The following is a 19,901-nucleotide window of genomic DNA, read 5'->3' on the forward strand; positions in this document are numbered from 1 at the left end:
ATGGCGTTCAGATCAGTCATGCCACCAAAGCAGCCAGAAGCTGTGCTAAGGGAGGAAATGCCATCCCAAAAAGGAATCTATTTGGATTGACTCCTGTGCGACACGGTTGGGGACAGCAGCAGTGGTCCACTTTGGGAACAGGTCATGCGGTCGCTGCAGTCCCAGCCCAGTTGCAGCTGGAGGCCGCTCCTTCATAGCCATTTGCTTCACCCCAAAAACTCATGCTGAAATAAATCAGTTAGTCTTAAAGGTGCTGTAAGCAGGAGAGTAGCTATGGGGAAACAGGACATAATGAGGGCATTGTCACCCTCCAAGAATTTTGCCCCTGCCATGAAATTTTCCTTCAGCCCCTAAATTTCTAGTATTACATTAACTTGAATTAAGAGATACAACTTAGTCATCCACAGAAGTAGGGCAGCAAGAGTTACCAAGGGATGCAAGTGCAGTAAATATAAGAGTTCCATATGTGAACAAGTTTTTTTGAGTGTCTCAGTCTCTGCAAACATAAAAATGTAGGAATTAAAGGAAAATTTTATTGAGGGACAGAATTCTTATTTGGAGCGGCCAATGCCTTAATTTAGTCCTCTCAGCTATACACCTGGCTTTTAAGATTCCTCATGCTATTGACTAGTGTGTTTAGTGCATTATATTTCAGCTGATGTTCCTTTGGGCATGGGGGGGGGGGTTAAAAAAAACTTTGGAAAGCACTAGAAGTACCAGGGGAAAGGAGGAAAATATTTGAAGTCACGTGTTGCCCTAACCATGGTATTAGATCTTATAAGAGTTACTTTTTGGACTGTAACTCCCAGAATCGTGCAAGAAGCATACCCACTGTTGGGATTTGGGATTCAGGGAGTTATAGTCTGCTAATATCAGACAAAACAGTCTTCTAATCCACAAACTATTGGCAGTGCTAGAACTACAATCTGTAGGCCAAGCAGGAAGGTTGACTTACTACATAGTGGCAGGATGAAGCTTGTGCGTACACACATGGGGACCACCAGGTGCCCCTAGCTAGAGCCTCTAATTCCTAATTGCATCACCCAGTGAAGCAAAATGGTGGGAGATTCTGGAGAGAGAGAGAAAGAGATTACTTATTCACTCTGAATATGGTTAAACTAGGGCTTGGATTCCTTTAAGTGGGCATTGGACCTTACTTATTTATTTAAATGTATATCTCACTTTTTTCCTGTTATGTGACCTATACTTGATAATGCAATCAGCGGCTATGACCCATGATCAGACCTTGAAAATGTCAGTGATAAACCCTTTAATGTTACTTTTCATAAATAAAATAATAAGGTTATACAAAAATCCTAACATTTCCTTCCTTATTTTTAAGATATTCAAGCCTTGGTTATGAGGGTTATGTATTATCTCTAGTATTATAACCAGTAGGCATATTGATACCAGTTATTGAGAAACAACAGGAGGGAAATACTGTTGTATCATTTTTTGGGCTTCCCACAGGCAGTTGCTTTGCTGCGGTGTGAACAAAATGCTGAACTAGAGAAGATGCTGGTCTAATCCAGCAGGGCTCTTCCAGTGTTCTTAGATTACCCTGCACTAAATAAATATTTCAGTTTTGGTGGACAAGTCATTGTACAAATGTAAGAGAAACTTATCACTGTCTTTTTCGTCTTTTTCCCCTTTCTCATTTTTTTCATTTTAGCTACAGTCACATCTGATACCTGGTCTCAACCTAGCTGCTGTTGGCCTCTTCCCTGCCTCTTCCAATGCTGTGCCACCTCCTCCGAGTAGTGTCTCTGGAGCAGCACCATACAGTTCCTTTTTGGTAGGCTTGAACTCTGCTTCTTTCTGGGAAACAGGTTCTGTAAGATGGCTTATCCCACTACATAAGTATCCATGGTCACAACAATATGATCTCACTATACTAGCATAATGATATACAGTGGGGCCTCCGCATACGCGGACTTTTTAAAGCGGCTTTGAGTGTACACGCTCAAGCCGCTGGGCGTGCGCGGGGCAAAAAGGGCGGCGCGTCCCATTCAGTTGAATGGGCATGCGCGCCCGTTGTTTACAATGGGGCTCGAGCATAGGCGGAAATCGCCATACGTGGCGGGATCCGGAACGGATCCCACCACGTATGGCGAGGTTCCACTGTACAACCCTCTTTCTCTTCATATCTGTCTCAGAAAAAGATTTTCTATTTACAAAACAGTGAAATTGCCTCACAGCAACAATGTACAGATGGCCCTTCATATTGGTAGGGGTTTCATTCTGCCCCCCCTCCCCCCGTGGATATTAAATATGTGAGACTTCAAGTCCCATTATTGGATGTGCATGTGACTGCATTGGTGGGCCACGTGCACAACACTGCCATTGACAATTGACATGGATGGCTAACTTACTGATAAGGAGGGCTAACTGTATGAACCTTCAGATTTGTACTTCCTCATTCCCACTTTATTTGTTCTCTTCTACAGATTGCTGCTTGTAGACATTCTTACTATTAATCTTCCCCACCCCTTGCTTTGCCACTTCTCCTACCTTTATACTCCTTTTCTTTGAGCCCATGAGAGTTCTAGCCAAAATCACACACTTTGATACTACACAACCTGTAATACACGTTCTGTAACATCATAACAATGGAATCAGTCATAAGTGGGTAGTAGACAAAGCTTTTAAGAAATTTCAACTTGAGATGTCCAGTTTGACTGATACTGACTGATGACCATAAAACTTGCTTTTCACAGCCTCCGGAGCAAGAAACAGTGCATGTCTTTATCCCTGCCCAGGCTGTGGGTGCGATCATTGGCAAGAAGGGGCAACATATCAAGCAGCTTTCCAGATTCGCAAGTGCCTCTATCAAGGTGACCATCCCTCTCTGTGTTTTTCAGTGCTGTGATCTTGTGATTGACTAGCTGCTGCCAAGCTTCATGTGAGGCTGCTATAACTGCCTCAGAATGGAATAGAGTTTGATTGGGTTTTTCAGTCTTAATGAAAGTAAGCTGTTTGCATCTCCTGAGACTCATTTTCATATGAGATACACCTTACCTCTAGAATCTACACATTTGTGAAGCTTACGGAGCATTATTCTATATCTTTTAAAATGCAATAAACCAAAATTTCACATAGTTATAAAAGTATACATAAACACATTTTAATTAATGAAGGATATGTATATTAAGTACGTAGATCAATGCACAGATTAAGAAGAATATGAAAAATAGATACAAATTTTAATATAAGGACAAAAATCTTGTAATCCTGTATGTAACACGGAATAAGGAAAATGCAGATGAAAAAGCTAACAAAATCAAAAGATTTTTCTAGTCACAAATGAACTACATAAGACCAAAGCTGTTACAATATACTATTTTTGTTTCTGTAGGTGAGAGAATCAGTGTGATACTTGGCTTAAGAGGAGTACAATCCATAGGAAATGGATTGATTGTGCTGGCTGTAGGATTCTGGAAACTGTTATCCACAAAAGTTATTTTGCATAGTTCTGGTGTAGACAGTACAGGATGAACACTGAGATAATACAGTATATGCTTTGCACAAGTTAATCCCCTGAAGCCTGACTGTTAAGGAAATGATAGTGTCTGTTAAGAGCAAAAAATAGAGTGTTTGTTTATTAGCATAATATTAAGAATATGGGCATATCAGCTAGTTCTGGGCATAAAGTCATTTCATGTAGAACAAAGAGATAAGAATATAGACGGATAGAGAAAGTGTAAACAAGTGACCAGAGTACAGGGCACCCTTCCCTTACGCGGGGAATCCAGATCTCCGCCGCGCAAGGGAAATTCAGTGGATGTGACTGGCTTTCAGCACGCCCACGTATGACACGAGTGCACTGTATAATGAAATTGAAAAGGCATATAGGATTGATATATCTGATGGTAGATGAAATCACCTGCAAGCAGGCTGATGGCAGCCATCCAGGAAACAGTAGCTAGTGACACTTGCAAGTGATGGATCACTGAGTGGCCTCCCATAAAGATCTCATTTCTGATTGGATGGGAAAATCTTTGTTTCCATAACTAAAGGCTAGGGAAGGTCTGTCTCGTGTTGGGCAGATAGAAACTAAAGATGGTAGAGATGAGAATCAGGAGTCAATTTCCATTGTGGACACAGCTGTTTAAAGCAGCTCTGTTGCTGATTATAATGTTCCAGGTTGTTAGATATTCATAAAATGTTACTAGGAAGGAAGATAATAAAATGGGTTACAGTAACTATCTATTCTTATCTGAATAGATAAATGCTTGATACATATATCAGATGCTGCTATATATAGCAATGCCTGTATGCTTAATCCACAGATGGTTAAGTTCTTCTATGAAAGAAGTATAGAGATGCCTGCTACAGAGAAAGCAGATGCAGTACCTTACAAATATATAACGCCTCTTGGTAATGTTCACTAGGATGAATGGGAAAGAATCTGTTGTTTAAAGCTTTACCTGTGATGTAAAGTTAGATGATAAACTATGTACCCATGTGGTTGTTTGGACACCAGTTGTACTGCTCTGGTGTTCCCAGGTTTTTCCTCTGCCCCACATTCTGTGGTTTCCATCCCGTCAAGCAATAAACTTTCCTTTCCAGTCCATGACTTTGTGCTGCATCTAGTTAGCTCCATGCCATGGACAGCTGTAACATATTTGATGTAGCATTTCTTTTTCCTTCCTTTTTTGCTGTCACAGAATGGATCACCTTAAGTGTGAACTAACTGCCTCAGGAAGGGAAGGGATGGGGATTTCTCACCATATGCATTTCTCACCATAGCTTGGAAAATGTTGTTATTATTATGGATTACAGTTCTCATGTCCCACACTGACAATGCTTGGCTGATTGGATGACTGATGAAGTAACTTATTTATACCATTTCCCTTTTGTCCTCCAGATTGCTCCTGCAGAGACACCAGATTCCAAAGTGCGAATGGTGATAATCACTGGACCACCAGAAGCCCAATTCAAGGTGTTTTTCTCTCTTCATTTTGGGATTAATGTTTATTTGCAGATTTCAATTACAGAGGGATTACATGCAACTGTAAGAATCATCTCTTTATTTCTAAAACAGTGGTCACCAAAACTTTTGGAGCTAGTGGGAACATTGGGAATTTTGGGTGTGTATCGGAGTGCTATAAAAGGGTTGCTATGGACAGGGCAAGACAGTCACAAAATGGCTACAGTGAAAACAAAAGGAAGAGGAGGCAAAAAATGCAGAGTAAGCTGGGTTTGTTTTTGAGGGTACAAAACTCATATGTGGTATTTCCAGCGATGTGGAGGTTTCATCCCTGATCATGAAATGGGCCCACTTCTGAATTGTACTTGTGTGGTGAAATTGAATAATAGAAATATGAACAAGGAATTGCCTTTCATGGCTATTCCACAGTTGTTGTAGTCCTCAAGAAAATTAGACAGCTTTCAGCTTGAACTTCTCACCATTGTCTTGTAAAACACCTTAAGGCTATTTCATATTAACAGTTTGAGCAAAGATCTTTTACAGATCACCTTGTATCTGCAATTTATACCCCATATTGTATATGGCAGGTATATACACACTTCTTTCAACACATGCAGACTGAAAATGCTGGAAGGAGACCTATGGTTGACTTGACTCTGGCTTTTACAGAGGGATGTATCCCTGTATATTAAGCATATACAGTTGTGGCCTTCTAATTCTTGGATTGCAACTCATTATTCCTTATCATTGACTGTGCAGGAAAAGGCTTATGGGAAGTGGAGGACCACTCATTCCCCACCTTGGCTGTATGCTAATAATAACTTTGTTCTCAGAGTATGGGTTTTCCCATAGGAAAACTGAATAAAACTCTACATGTTAGAATTTGGATAACCCCATGCTTTCCAGAAGTATAAAAACAATATTTTAAAAAATAACTAATGGTATCAGGAGAAGCAAAGGCAACATATTGAAGGCTATTCAGAGACTACTGAATGCTGAGTGTCTGTTTGGTGTTCGGAGAATGGAGAACTGGGAGGGGAGAATGGAATGGAATACCGTGGGAGACTTGGTTGGTTGGTTAGGGGAGCATTCCCGATGGCAGTATCTTGTTGCAGGGCACACTTGTAAGACATCTGACTCCTTTGGTCCTTACTTGGGTCAGCTGCACTATTAAGTATACTTATTTTAATTTGGGGACATATTTTATTTTCTTGTTGGCCATAATTTCTTGTATCTTCTTATTCTGTTATTAGTGTAATTATAATTTTACTACCATCACCACTATCATTATTATATAATTATATAATTATATTATATAATTATTATATATCATTATTATATAATAATAAATTATTATTATAATCCATGTTCATAGTGCTTTATTAAGTAGATATACCAGCAATAAGAACAAACCTCTGCCCTGAGGAGTTTACAGTCTAAGGCGGGTTACAGACTGTACTAGGGTTAGGAAGGGCCGTATTAGGGTTAGGAAGGGTCTTACCTTCCTCACGGCCCTTCTCCGTAGTACGTGCAGAGCGCGTCGTAAATGGCAGCACCCATCCACATGGGTGCCGCTGTTTTGACGTCTTGGACGCATAGTGTCCAGACGTGTCACGGCGGAAGTGACGCCGCGAGGGCGCGCTTCACCCCTCGCGGCACCACTTCCGCGTTTTGAAAAGGAGCGCCATTTCAGTGCTCCTTTTTCACTGCGCTGGGAAGCCTTGCGGTCTGGCCGCTGGGGCTTCCCTCCGCAGCGAATGGTGGCGGTGGGAAAACGGCCCCTTGAGGGTGGTCTGTAACCCGCCTAAATGTCAATAGTAAGAGAGGCAACAGTAGGATGTATAGGCTACTTTAAAGGATAGTTATTTATTTCATTTATATCCTACCTTACCTCCCTGCACAGGACCCAAGGTGGCTTACAAGATAAGTTAAAGCAAGGTACAGATAAAAACCAAATACAGTGCACCTGTATCATATGCGGGCATCCTATACACGGCTTTCAGCTTACACTGAAAGCTGTGCGATAAGGAGGAAATGGCGCGTGTGCTCAAGCCCCATTAGTTTCAATGGGGCTCAAGCATATGTGGAATTTGTCTTATGCCAGGGGTGTGTGTGTGTCTGAAACGGATTCCCCGAGTAAGACAAATGTAATAAAACATTAAAAATAAATAAATTAGCGATCCTATTAAAAATAATAATTTATAAGAGTTTAAAGCAAGTTTAAAACATGGTAAAGAAGATAAAAGTACAGTGCTCCCTACTAAAAACTGTTCTGCCAGAACCAGTTAATGGCCAAGGACCTATTTAAATAAAAATATTATACTTATATGGTTTTCAAATACAGTCAGTGTTGAATTTTTGGAATGACAATGGCCGAGCCTGGAAACATAATATTTTTTATCACATCTCCCAGAATCTCCCCAGGACCTTTGGCTAATGGGGGATTCTGGGAGTTGTATTCCACACAAGTGTTTTTCCAGGCTGTGGCAAGGCTATGAAATTTCATAATTGTGTATGAAAATTAATTAGTCATTTAATAGCTGGTGTCCGTTTCTTTCTTCTTTCCTTCAGGCTCAAGGGAGAATTTATGGAAAGCTGAAAGAAGAGAACTTTTTTGGACCCAAAGAAGAAGTGAAGCTGGAGACACACATCCGAGTCCCTGCCTCAGCTGCAGGGAGAGTCATTGGCAAAGGAGGCAAAACAGTGAGTGCAGGGTCAGGCCTGCCACAGGTTGTCATGGAAACAAGCTACTGGGACATGTACCTTCAGAGGCCTCCAGGAGCCATGATGCTTCATTTAATAGCTGTTTCTAATGCAGGAGGAGAGACTTTTAAAAGATCTGAAACAGAATAATAGAAACCAGAAGTCACCAGAATGGGCTTGTAGTTCCAAAGAATGGTGGGAATCCACAATTCACATGGATTTGGAACTTTCCAGCAGCCCTTGGATCTTTCACCACTGCCCTCTTCTGATTTAATAATAGCACAGTTAGCACAAACCATCGTTACATGCGCACCAGTGCCCTTTTAGAGTATGGAAGAGTAAGAAATCTGTCTGGAATGGAATCCCGTGGCTTAAGTTATACAATCAAACTAAAATTTCTTCTGCTCATGTCATATTAAAATGAAATGTGGTTGCACAATGGGACATATCCAGAAGATTGTCTTGCTCACTTATGAGTATTCCCCTCTTTGAAAAATTAAATACAAGTAACTACTGCTGTTTTTGCATTTATAGGTTAATGAGCTGCAGAACCTGACGGCAGCCGAGGTGGTTGTCCCACGGGACCAAACCCCCGATGAGAATGAGCAAGTCATTGTCAAAATCATTGGACATTTCTATGCCAGTCAGGTAAGAGTCAAGAGGGGATAGAGGAGAACAGTACTAAAGACACACACTTTGAAAATCATACATATTAAGGCTATGGCCCACTTTGGACATAATGGTAACCAAGGTTAAGTGTAATGTCAGCAAGCCAGCTAAAGTCTTAGCCTCTCAGACACTCCCAGTTCCTCATCCAGCTCACCTTGGAAAAGATGAACAAACACATCTCTTCCATTTTAAAACCAAAGTTTATTGCTATAGCTGATTTTTAAAAAACTAAACTCAGAATAGAAATCTAACTCTCATTGCAGATGAAGCATATAAGGGGATAAGCTTCTCTGGTTTGGTTTCTGGTCTAGACTAGGCACAATCACAATCCAGTCACCAGCAAACCCTTACCAGATATGGGAGATTTAAGGCACAGGGCATGGGGAAGACACACTTCTTTTCCCGTATCCATTCTCTCCTGATTTGGCTTTGTAATTGAAGCAGTCTGGCAGGAGAAAGATGTCCAATGATCCCCACCTCTTCTCATAAAAATTAGCTTTTGGGGCAGAGGGTGTCCTGTCAGTGCTGCAGTATTGCATCTTGCTGTTGTCCCATCTCATTGTGCCATCAGTTGCAGCCTATTTGGGAGATTTTTTGGGGGGCAGGTTTTCAACCTCCAGAGTTGACTGCAAATAGTATTAACATATGTGGCAGTTTTCCAGCTCATTCCTTATTGTTGATAAGTGGAATTTTTATTTATCCAATCCATTCACAGTCTGCTTTTCCAGCTCATGAGCTGCTTAGCATTGTATATCACCCAAATTTTATACACACTAGTCAATAGCAATAATTGTGATAAATAACACAAGAAATAAAACTATGTAGGAAATGAAGAAGGATAAAAGAGAGGAGGCACAAAAGTGATCAATCTTCAGTTGAGCTTTTGGCCTGCTGAGATAATAATGCAGGGGTGAGGAACCTGTGGCTCTCCAGATGTTGTTGAGCCACAAATCCCATCAACCCAGGCCACCATGGACAATGACAAAGCATGATGGGCATTGCAGTCCAGCATCTGGTCTGCCACTGGTCCTCCATGTGACAAGGTCTTCAGGTAGGATCAGAACACCAGTTGGTAGGAGCCAAACAGAATTCTTCCTTACTTTCACAAGTGTTTTTTTTTAATAATGTTTTTCCCACAAAAATGCAGGAAAAGTAATGCATTGCATCATGATGTCAAATAATGAAACAAACAGGAAAATGAGCATTTAAAAGAATAGTGCCATCACCTTTTTTTAAAAGATAATTCTTTATTTCTAAAATGCTTGCAATGAGAGAGAGTGGGTTATAGTTTAGTAACAGATAAAGTTTGGAAAAGTTTCTTTTTGGATTACATTTCCCTGTCAGTATGCCTTCCTAGTGTCCATGATGTCTGGTGAATTCTGAAAGTGCTAGTCTCTCCCACAAATCTTGTCCAAGTTTTGGTAAACAGAATGTGTTTTTTGCATGCATAAGGAGCCAGGTGTATCTTCTGACATCTCCACGCAAGACAAAGAAGGACTCTTCCGTGAAACCAAGGAAAGCACTCCCATTTGATTGAGTTGACACTCAGCTAGATGGACCAGTGGTTTGACTCTGTATAAGACACCTTCCTGTGTTCAGAGCATCATATAGAACGGGAGAAACAATTGCTACACATGTTGTGTGCCCCAGAGACTGTGGGCCTGAACAGACAGGCCAAAATAAAGCTGCTTCGGGTCACTTTTGGAGGTATGCTGTTTAAATGCTGCATGTATACTAAGAGGCCAAAAGCCATGCCAAAGCCATGCTCCAGCCCTAAGGACTGGAGTGCAGCTTTGGCGTAGCTTCTGGCCTCTTAAGATGCATGTGTCATTTAAACAGCATACCTCCAAAGTGACCCGAAGCAGCTTTATTTTGGCCTCGGGCCCTATGTTAGTCTAAATCACCATGAAGAGGCAAAGATGCATTGTTAGTGCCACCCGTAAAATGGCTGACATCTCATTAAATCACTGTTGCACAGTTGTGCTGTTATTATAACTCTTTATAATTTAGGTGAGGAGAGAAGGTTTCCCTCTGCAGCGGCAAATGTTGAGGAAGGGCTTTACAGCCATGCATTTTCAGATGGAGTTTGCTGTTGTATTGTCAAATGGTTGCTGCAGATGCAAAAGCTTTTCAAATTCCAGGCTTGCCTGTGTTTTGATGAACTGGTGGAAGGAAGAGAACCTGTGTCAATTTTGCTCTCTAGATAAGATTGGGAAAGGCTGGGGGGGGGGGGCTTACGTTCATTGTGTCTTTTTGCCTCAGACAATAAATGTTATTCATCTGTTCACATATAATGCTGTGAAAAAGCATCTCTCCCAGAACCATCAGGCAGTATGGCTTGGGGTAGGGAACCATTGTATCAGACCAGTAACTTTGATATAAATCTGTTTGTCTTCTTCTCTTCTTTCCCTATCTTTTTCCTGTCAGATGGCACAACGCAAAATACGTGATATCCTCGCTCAGGTGAAACAACAGCATCAGAAGGGACAGAACAGCCAGACACAAGCACGAAGGAAATAGGAATTTGCTTTACCCCGGTGTGTGAGAGAAAAAGAGAGTGAGTGAGTGAGTGAGAGAGAGAGAGTGAGTGAAAGAGAGAGATGGACAAAAGAATGAACAACATTGACAACAGATGAAACAAAGCCAAGCAGAAAGAGTAATGAGCTGATGCAGAAACCTTAAGAGTGGCTGGGAATCAGTTTACCATAGGCGGGTATTAGGAACTTTCTTGTAGACGGGTGACTTAACGTCTCATGAGCCAAAGGCAGTTTTGATTGGCTCCTCAGGCATGCTGTGTGTGTGTTTGCATATGTGTGCACAAATTACACACAGATATATATTTGAGGGGTGAAACTTGGATCAGCCAATAGGGAAAAAGAATTCTAATCCAACCCCACACTGAAAAACACTATGCAGTATGTCAGATTGCCCAGAGGGGCAGGAATGTTAACACATGCAATTTGCTTTGCCTTTACCAGGGAAAGGGCAGAGAAGAGGAACATTTTAAAACCCTCAACCCTTCCTTCCCCAATGCAAATAGTTTAAGGGTTGATTCAGATAACCAAGACCACCCTATGCCCCCATCACCAAAGAAAGCATTAGCTTTTACAGTTGGCAAGGGAAGGAAATGAGCGGGACCAGATTCTCTAGGGTGGCCTTCCCCTGCTTTTTGTCCTCCAGGTGCTTTTACCTGGCTGTCAAAAAATGATGGAGATTGTAGATTGGAAGGGCAGCTGTTTGGAGAAGGCTACACCATGTGGTTCCAGAGAGCCTTTCATCCTAAGTTATCTTTGATAAACTGTGCTGTGGCAGTGGTAAAAACCAGTGTGCTGTTGTACAAACTGGTTATTTGGATTTTTATTGCAGTAGCCATGTCTCAGTGCATTTTGAGCTATCTAGGATTTTGACCTCAATCGTGCAGTATGTGTTGCACCAGATATTTGAGCTGGCATTGTCTCTGTATGAAATCAACCTGAGAATCTGATCCAGCAGTCTGTCTCATTTCTATCCAGTCCCTCTTCATGTTGTTGGCAGGTGAGGCTGTGTATGTTATCAGTGTGTCCAGTTTGATTTCAAAATGTAGCATCTGTTCCTCTGCAGACTAGGTTCCAGAACTGAAAATTTAGAACAACAGGCTTTGGAAAAATTAACCTTTTTTTGACTGTAGTTCCTGGAATCCCCTAGTGGGTAGCATGTCCACCGACCATGTTGGCTGGTAGGACTGTGAGAGCTGTAGTTCAGAAAAGTAATTTTTTCAAGCTCTGTGCAATCCACATGTCAGTTTGTTCCATGTTGATATGACAGTTAAAACTTGCAGCACTGGTCAAAAAGGATGAAGGATGCATCTGGACCCATGCACTGTCAGCTAAATATCCCTGCCAGAGACAAAGATCTGACTCTAACCATTAATATCTGTGTACACATATGTCCTTGAGAGGCTTCCTGTCACTTTAAGGATTATATTTTAGCTTAGAATTCTTTCTGTGGAGTCATCAGGTATCATTTTGTTTCTCTTCTTAGAAATCACCAACAAGCAGATAAGGGAAAAGTTTCTCTTTCAAATTGGGCTTGTAACCCCAATTATTTTAAAAAGAAACAGAGGATGGAGGGAGACAAGGCAATAGCTTGATCTTTTTCAGTGCTTGGAAAAGTTACTTTTTCGACTACAGCTTCAAAAATGATCATACCCACATGGCTAGTGACCATTCTGGACGTGACATTGTAGGAGTCATTATCTTCTAAAGTAACTTTGCCAAGCTCTGGCCATTTCTGTATTCTCCCTCCTAGAAAAGTTAAGTAGCTCAGTTCAGAAATGTATACCAAACCATGGTTTGTGGTATCCGTTATTTAGAACCTAAAACATAGTTTGAATTTCTAGACATTTGAACTCGCCCTGGTCTATTTTCCATATGTTTACTTCTCCCATTACTGTGGTGCCAGGGCCTCTGAAATTGGAGGAATGGCTGCAACTCTGATTGACACTTCAAACATCCCCTCAAACCACAGTTTGCAAGTTCATTTCAAAATTTATTATTTTGAAGAACTGACAAATTGCAAAGTGGAACTTGTCAATGCGGACAACTCACGAAACTATAGTTAACTTTCTTCAGATTGCAGTTCTGTAGCTATTCATCTGGGAGTAAGTCCCATTGAACTCAGTGGGACTTCTGAGTAGGCAAATAAGGATTGCACTGTTAGATGTCGTTTGGTATAAATTGAGCCAATTTCCTTGAAAAATCTTATTGACTAAGGAACTAAGTATATTCTTTCTCTCTCACATTCACTCTCACTTCTGTCCCTTCCCAAGTGTTTTCATTGGTTAGGCCAGGGAAAGTGTTCAAATTATTGGAAAATCAAGTAATGGAAAAATGTCCACCAAAGGTGCAAACCCTTAACTAACAGTCCTGGTGGCATGAGATTTTGAACTCTGTTGAACAAAGACAGAAACGGTGGCATATGTGTTGTAAAAAATTATGATATTCATGAGATATCAAGCCACCAAATTCAGGTTTTTTTCAGCTAACCCCACCCCCCTCACTTTAAGCATGAGTTGGATCCAGAGGAGTTTTTCTCCAATGATAGAAGCTTCTGCAAATCTGTCCCAAGGTATTTTGGTCTTGGTCTTGGTTTGATTTTTAGTATGAGGCTCACATACTTAGTCTTTTCTCTATTTAGGTCTTATAAAATGCAGTGTTGCAAACCAGAGTGCAGGTATGCTCCAGAAATTTTAATGTTTTTAATTGATTTTTTAAAAAGAATGAGTAAGGTAATTTCACCATATTTTTTTAGAAAACTATTTTCTTCCAAAGCCCCTCTCTTCATTTTGCAGGTTTACATTTTGAGGTAGTAGTGTAGACCACAGCAGAATCCCTGTCTCAAACATGCATATCTCTATACATACCTCTAAAACATCAGTGTTTTAGAGCTACGGATTTCTGTGTCTGCCCGAGGTTCATGATCTGAGCATTCAACATTCATAAAGCAATGTGACTTAGCATATGTAACATCCACACCTAGAGGCTTTAGATGGAGCGAGCAGATGTGGATTGCAACCTAAGACTTCAATCTAATCCACACTGCAGAAATAATCCAGTTTGACACCACTGTAACTGCCTTGGCTCAGTGCTAGGGAATCCTGTGAATTGTAGTTTGGTGTGGCACCAGAGCTCAACTACAGTTCCCGTAATTCCCTATCATTGAGCCAGGGCAGTTAAAGCCGTCTCAAAACTAGATTATTTCTGCAGTGTGGATTGGACCTTTGTTGTTCATATAATGTGTTTGTTCCACTCAGTCCTGGCCTGTCACTGCTGAACAGCCATTTCCTCCCTGCCCAATTTTCAGCTGAAGGAAGCCACAGCCATCACCTCTAATAATGACTCCTTGCTGTTACTTTTGCTTGGAAACATTACATTTTAAAACTACAGTTCCTCGAATCTTCCAGACAGCATAGCTAGTGGGCAGTCTGCGAGTTGTAGTTCAAAAACTAACTTTTCCAGGCTCTGGTACACTTCTATGGACATATACCATCCAGTGCTACAAGGCAGATCCTGGAAATGTTACTGTTCAAAATAACATTCCCATGCTCTGCCTTCTAGCATCTGATGGTGTATGCACAGAGGAAGTCTTGCATAGAGATGGAGGTTGCCCTCAAGATATTTTGGGGAAACGTGCCAGTTGCTTCTTTCTGCCCTTGGTTGCCGATTCCTGAAGCTACCTCTGTAACATGCGGCCATTACCTTTTACTAAACCGGCAGGATTATTAATGGCTTGATTTTTGTGAATTGGTGAGGTTGTTGGGCAGGGTGTCAAATTATTTGAAAATCTTGTTCAGATATCACTCAGATCTCTTGCCCTCTACAATCTTTAATGTGAAGACCATAGGCTGTCAGATGGAGGTATCTAAAGTCCCTTGTGTTAAGCAACAGTCTCCTAGAATGGACTGGGCTTCTATGAATTTCAGAGGGTTCTTTTTCCCATCATAGTGTTTGCTGCTGGACGTCATTGCAAAGGGAAACGCCAGTTGGTGAACTTCCTTTCGAATCCTTAAAGAGGCAGAAGCTCTTGTCATTTTAGGTATAACGTTCTCCTACCTTTATAGGAACCTCATAGATATACCAAAAAGAAGAGATGTTTGCCTTGATCCAGAGGATGCTAGGAGCTGTGTGCATGTCAAGTGTTTTGGGAATGGAATTCACAGCACAGGTGAATATGTTGCTTAAGGAGCATTGTGATCTTATTTGCTCATTCCACTGACTCCTCTATGGAACAGGTTTTTCTCCATTCAAATGGGAACGAAGAATGGTGCATACAGTGGCATTATCTGGATCAAGACAAATGACTTCCTGATTGATCATAACTACCTGTTTAAAATGGCTGATCTGGGGACTTACAGTGCAATCCTACACATTGAACATTATAGTTCAGTTGAACTTAATTCCTATTAAGTGTGTATAGGATTTCACTGTTGAGGGCCTGATCCCAAGGTTAAAATTCCTGCCAGGGTAGTATAGTAAGCATCCTAATGTATATTTAAAAAAACAAACAGGGAAGGAGAGAACTTGCCTCCATAGAAACTAAATATTATGTTTTAAATTAGTACTTATATGGATGTTTGGATTACTTTTGAGGGACTGGAAGGAGGAAATAAAGGGGGGTTTAAAATGAAACTGAAAGTAATTTCTTGCAAATTGGTTTTATTTCAAATGACTAAATCCCCCCTTCTTAATTTTGGCAAAAAAAATCTGCCACAAGAATATTGAGTGTCTTTATGAGGCGATACCAAATATAGACATCGGAAGAATGTAATGTGGTTACTGGTCCCAGTCACTCTTACATGAATTTTTAAAAGAAAGAAACAATGTTTTAAAAATATATACAGTGGATTTGTATTTTGTGGAGGACCAGAATTGTTTGCCTGGCAGCCTGAACACAGGACAAAGTTTCGTCTCTGCGTTAAAATAGGCTTCAGTCTAGTTAATCTGCATTTTCCCTTGTGGATTTTTTCCTCCAGGATACACCAGAGAGCTTTGAACTCAGATAAATCCAATACTAATCATTCTGTAATTTGGATTTAAAATTGATCTGCTTTACTATTGTCAAAAGTACATGGTGGTATCTCCTCCCCTCCCCCTGGAAAAAAAATCATTAAAGCCTGCAATATCTACATGAGCATTGGCATCAGCAAACTGAGTGGCATGGCTCTTTTGTGATGCCAATGCACTTGCTTCCAGGAGTTCAACTCCCAAATTAGTGTGTGAATCTGACTGAATAAAGTGGATCTTCCAGGTAGAGTGTGCAGAGGAATTACAACTTTATTTCCATTTGATGCACCTGCTGCTGTTTCAAATTAAAAGAGTAGGACAAAGTATCAAGACACACATGCAGATAATTTGGGGGTGGGGGAGAGGTACTGGTCAAGTAAAAGAAAGTGTCATGTCTGTGCCAGGTTGTTTGAGTGGTGGGAATGGATAGAGCTTAGAAAACTTACTTTAAGGGCTACAGTTCTCTGGCTTAACTGCTGCATGGGTTTGGCGTGTAGTAGTCCAAAAAGTAATGCTTCCAAGCTGTGGAAATAGGCAACTACTAGCCCAAAGTGATTGTTTTGAACCCTGGTAAGATGGCAGACCATAGAGTCTTGTTAAATTGATGAAAAATTCATGTCAGAAGGTTTTGATACCACTGGGAAGCTGCTATAACCATCCTTTTGATTATAGTATGGCTATTCTGGAGTGAATGGATTTCTGGGTCTCAAGCTCTCATATTGGGAATCAGTTTCTGTTGAGATGATTGAACATTGGCCTAATGCATATATTTCAGACTAGCCAAAACTTGATGGCTGATGATCTCAGGATCATGTTTTTATTGTAACAGATCAAATTTTTCCATTAGAAGAAGGGTTGTAAATAAGAACCTCACAGGGCAAAGCAACCCTCTTCACATTGAAATTGAAATATAGAGATGTATTTATACCCACATTTATATCGTAGCAGAGACAAGACTTTTGTTCTGATTGTATACCCTGGATGTCCAGGTTTAACCAAGATCATTGAGACAGGGTCAGTTTGTCTCTTTGAAAAAGCCTTGGGATCCGGGTTTGTGCTGTCTGACACCAGGGCAATGAAGTTCCAAAGTATTTCCATGTGCCTAATACTCGAGTGAAATATCTATGGGTTTAGACTGAAGCGGCTGCATGGATCTTGCTGTTTTACTCTGAAGCAGTTACTGCTCTTTTTATTCCTTGCAACCACGGGATGTGTGCAGAAAAGGTCAGGCATTGCTGTGTGCTTTTAAGGGAAAAGAGGAAAGAAAAAAGAAATGAGAGAAAAATAGGGGGGGAAAGAAGCTACCTCAAGGTATGAACTTACCTCAGCAATTGTTTTGTTTTTGGGCTTGCTGATATTTTATATAAAAGCTGATAGTCTTGAATATTTTATTTTTTTAATGAAAAGAGAAGTTACGTTTCATAATTTCTTATGAGCCAGAAATTGTTATGCAGGTCAGTAGTGTTATGAGCTCTCTATGGAGAACGACAGAGACTTTCAGACGTAGCGGAAAAGATGGCAGATTTCTCTCACCCACCCACCCTCACACCATCCCAAAAACAGCAGTTTAATTTCTGTCCCTTCACTTCAAGAATTAAATGATATAATTGTGCACTGGAAGAATCTGGCCGATTTATAACTTGCATGTATTATTTGCAGTGTCCCAAGTTTTTAAAATCCATGTGATAATACAGTCTTCACAAAAGATATGTAAATGATACACACACAATTGTAGTGTATGGATTGGCTTGAGTCTAAGTATACTTAATTTAGACATTAGGGTGAGTTTACTTGATCAGCTTAGGTGAATGTCCTTTTTTGGATGCTTACCCAGATTGAAGCGCAGACCTGTTGTTTTCTCTATATTTGGATATCCGTGGTTTCTCATTTGGTATATTCTAAAACTGGGATGATTTTTATCACTAGTGTTGTTAAAATGCTGTTTGCTCAGATAATGACACTATAGCAACAAAATCCCTTCAAGACAGCCGATCCTTTGTTTGCTCTTTACGATAGGGAGAGAGTTATCTCTCCAGCACCATGAGATCAGACCATATTTTTTCATGTTTGCAAGAATTCATATTAAAGAACAACCAGAGAGGGGGACAGAAAATAGCATCCTTTGATCGTCTAAACTCATCCTTCACTACATTGAACTCAAATCAAGTTAAGTATGTTTAGGATACTCAGAAGCCACCTTATGGGACTGCTTGATGATGAGTTATAAACCACCTTTTGAATCTCAGTCAATACTTGACCTTGTAAATATTTGGCCCTCTTTTCCGCTATGGTGCTGTGAAATATTTTACAAAGATTACCTCAGTTTTACTGAGGAGAAACAGACCATTTTTTAAAAAAGAAAAGAAATGGGAGCCAAATTTTGGTGTGGCTTTTTGTACATTCTCAAGGACAAGATGCAACACTCTTTGAAAGGTCCATGGGTTTTGTTTTTAATATATATTTTTTAAAAGTTGCATTTGCTATATTATACTTTATTGCACTTCGAGCAGATAACCCTCTCTGAGTGTACTTTGTCAAAGGTCAGTGGTAGTAAAATCAATTCACAAGAGGCTAACTTGGCATTGATCCTTGCCCAGATCACTTTCACCCATATATGTATGTATATGAGAAAGGGATTCATTGTTCTTGAGAGATGCTGTTGTCATACCTTTTAATGTATACTGTTCTTTTTTAAAAAGCGAGTATCCCTTTTCTGTAGAAATTGGAGGTTGATGGGGGAGGTACAGAAACCCCAAAGCCCCTGATTCCAGAACCATTAAAATGTATCAGGTTTTCCCTTTGACGACAAACAGAGTTAACCATATGGGTTTCTAATCTGCTTTTCCTGGCTGGGAAACACTGATGCAGCCCCCGATTACATTTGTTTTGTGGGTGTGGTTTAGGCCCTTTATAAGCATAGAAAGTTCTGAGATTCTATTAGGAAAGAAAACCAGAAATAGATTATAAATTGGGAAAAGAATAAGAAGAGTGTATTTCAAATTAACCGATTGCTCTTTTCCATTCAGAAAATTGGGTGAGTGTTTGTGGGAGGGGGATCTAGTTGCTTCTTTAAAAAATCTCTTGACTTCTCTTGCTTTTAATACAGACTTGCATAAATCAGTTCTTTTAAATAATTATTATTCAGACATCAGCCATTGCAAGTAAGGTGCTTTTTTGACAGCAAGCAATATATTTGGTGTTTGGTTCTAATTGTATCCTTTAAAGGGGTGGATGAAAAGACATTTTCCCCACCTCACCCCCAGTGCTATTAAAAATCAAATGGTTACTGTGCTCTCGCTCTTAAAATTTCCATTTAAATAAGTAAAAGTTGGGGTGGAGCTGGGGATCTCTGGCATTTTTCAGATAAGCATAAGGTTATCTGAATAAGCATTGCAGATAGGCCATTTCAAAACCCTGACTTCAGTGTTGAAATTGTTGGCATTGTAGAGTTTTTTGGAGTGACAGTTTCCATAGTCCTCCAGGCTGTGTGACAGCTGCTGGTCATGGTTGCTGGGGGAAAATTAGGGTTGTCGTCCCCCAAAGTAACATTTCTAAGCTTGTACAAGCTACTGATGTCCATCTGAATTATACATGCAGCTGCTGTTAACTAGTGGTAGATGCATTAGGTTTTAAGATCTTATTTAGCTATCAGGGATAGGAGATGACAGTGACTAGTAGATATTGCAGTGATGGATTGCTGTCCAAAAACTGACAAAAATATTAAGAGCATTTTGTTTCGTTTGTTTTCAGACTTTTTTTTTAAAAACCACACGCACAATCATTGGATTTTGGTCCTATTAAATCGTGTCCCTGAGGTCTGGTATTTTTTGCCACTAAATTCTATGGTTTGCGCAGGATTTGTAATGTTTAAAATTTTCACATTTTTTCTTGAATGCTTTATGTTTTGAAAATGTAGCAGAGCTTGGGCAAGTTACTTCTTTGGAGCACAGCTCCCCAAAATAGCTGTGCTGTCTCCTAGAGTTTTCATTCAGAAAAGTAGCTTTCCAAAGCCCTGTATCTTGCAGCTCCTTCAGATTTCTTACATTCAGGGTTTTATT

General features: G+C 40.3%; 1 protein-coding gene across 8 annotated transcripts in view; it reads left to right on the plus strand.

Annotated features, from left to right (window-relative positions):
- IGF2BP1 (insulin like growth factor 2 mRNA binding protein 1) overlaps window positions 1–19,901 on the plus strand; it is a 124,229-nt gene that overhangs the window by 93,893 nt on the left and 10,435 nt on the right. For 4 of the 8 annotated variants that reach the window (XR_006104597.1, XR_006104598.1, XM_042474542.1 and 1 more), the window contains exons 10-15: window positions 1,673–1,795; window positions 2,718–2,834; window positions 4,868–4,942; window positions 7,502–7,633; window positions 8,168–8,281; window positions 10,730–10,839. Coding sequence is in view for 6 of the 8 variants with exons in the window: in XM_042474542.1 (XP_042330476.1) it covers window positions 1,673–1,795; window positions 2,718–2,834; window positions 4,868–4,942; window positions 7,502–7,633; window positions 8,168–8,281; window positions 10,730–10,822 (654 nt within the window). In the remaining 2 variants the exon portion in view is untranslated. Of the gene's footprint in view, window positions 1–1,672; window positions 1,796–2,717; window positions 2,835–4,867; window positions 4,943–7,501; window positions 7,634–8,167; window positions 8,282–10,729; window positions 19,610–19,901 lie in introns of those variants that run through there. The other 4 variants (XM_042474538.1, XM_042474539.1, XM_042474540.1 and 1 more) reach the window with 2 other exon arrangements.

The sequence above is a fragment of the Sceloporus undulatus genome, chromosome 6 (genome assembly GCF_019175285.1).
Source record: "Sceloporus undulatus isolate JIND9_A2432 ecotype Alabama chromosome 6, SceUnd_v1.1, whole genome shotgun sequence".
NCBI classification, from domain to species: Eukaryota; Metazoa; Chordata; class Lepidosauria; order Squamata; family Phrynosomatidae; genus Sceloporus; species Sceloporus undulatus.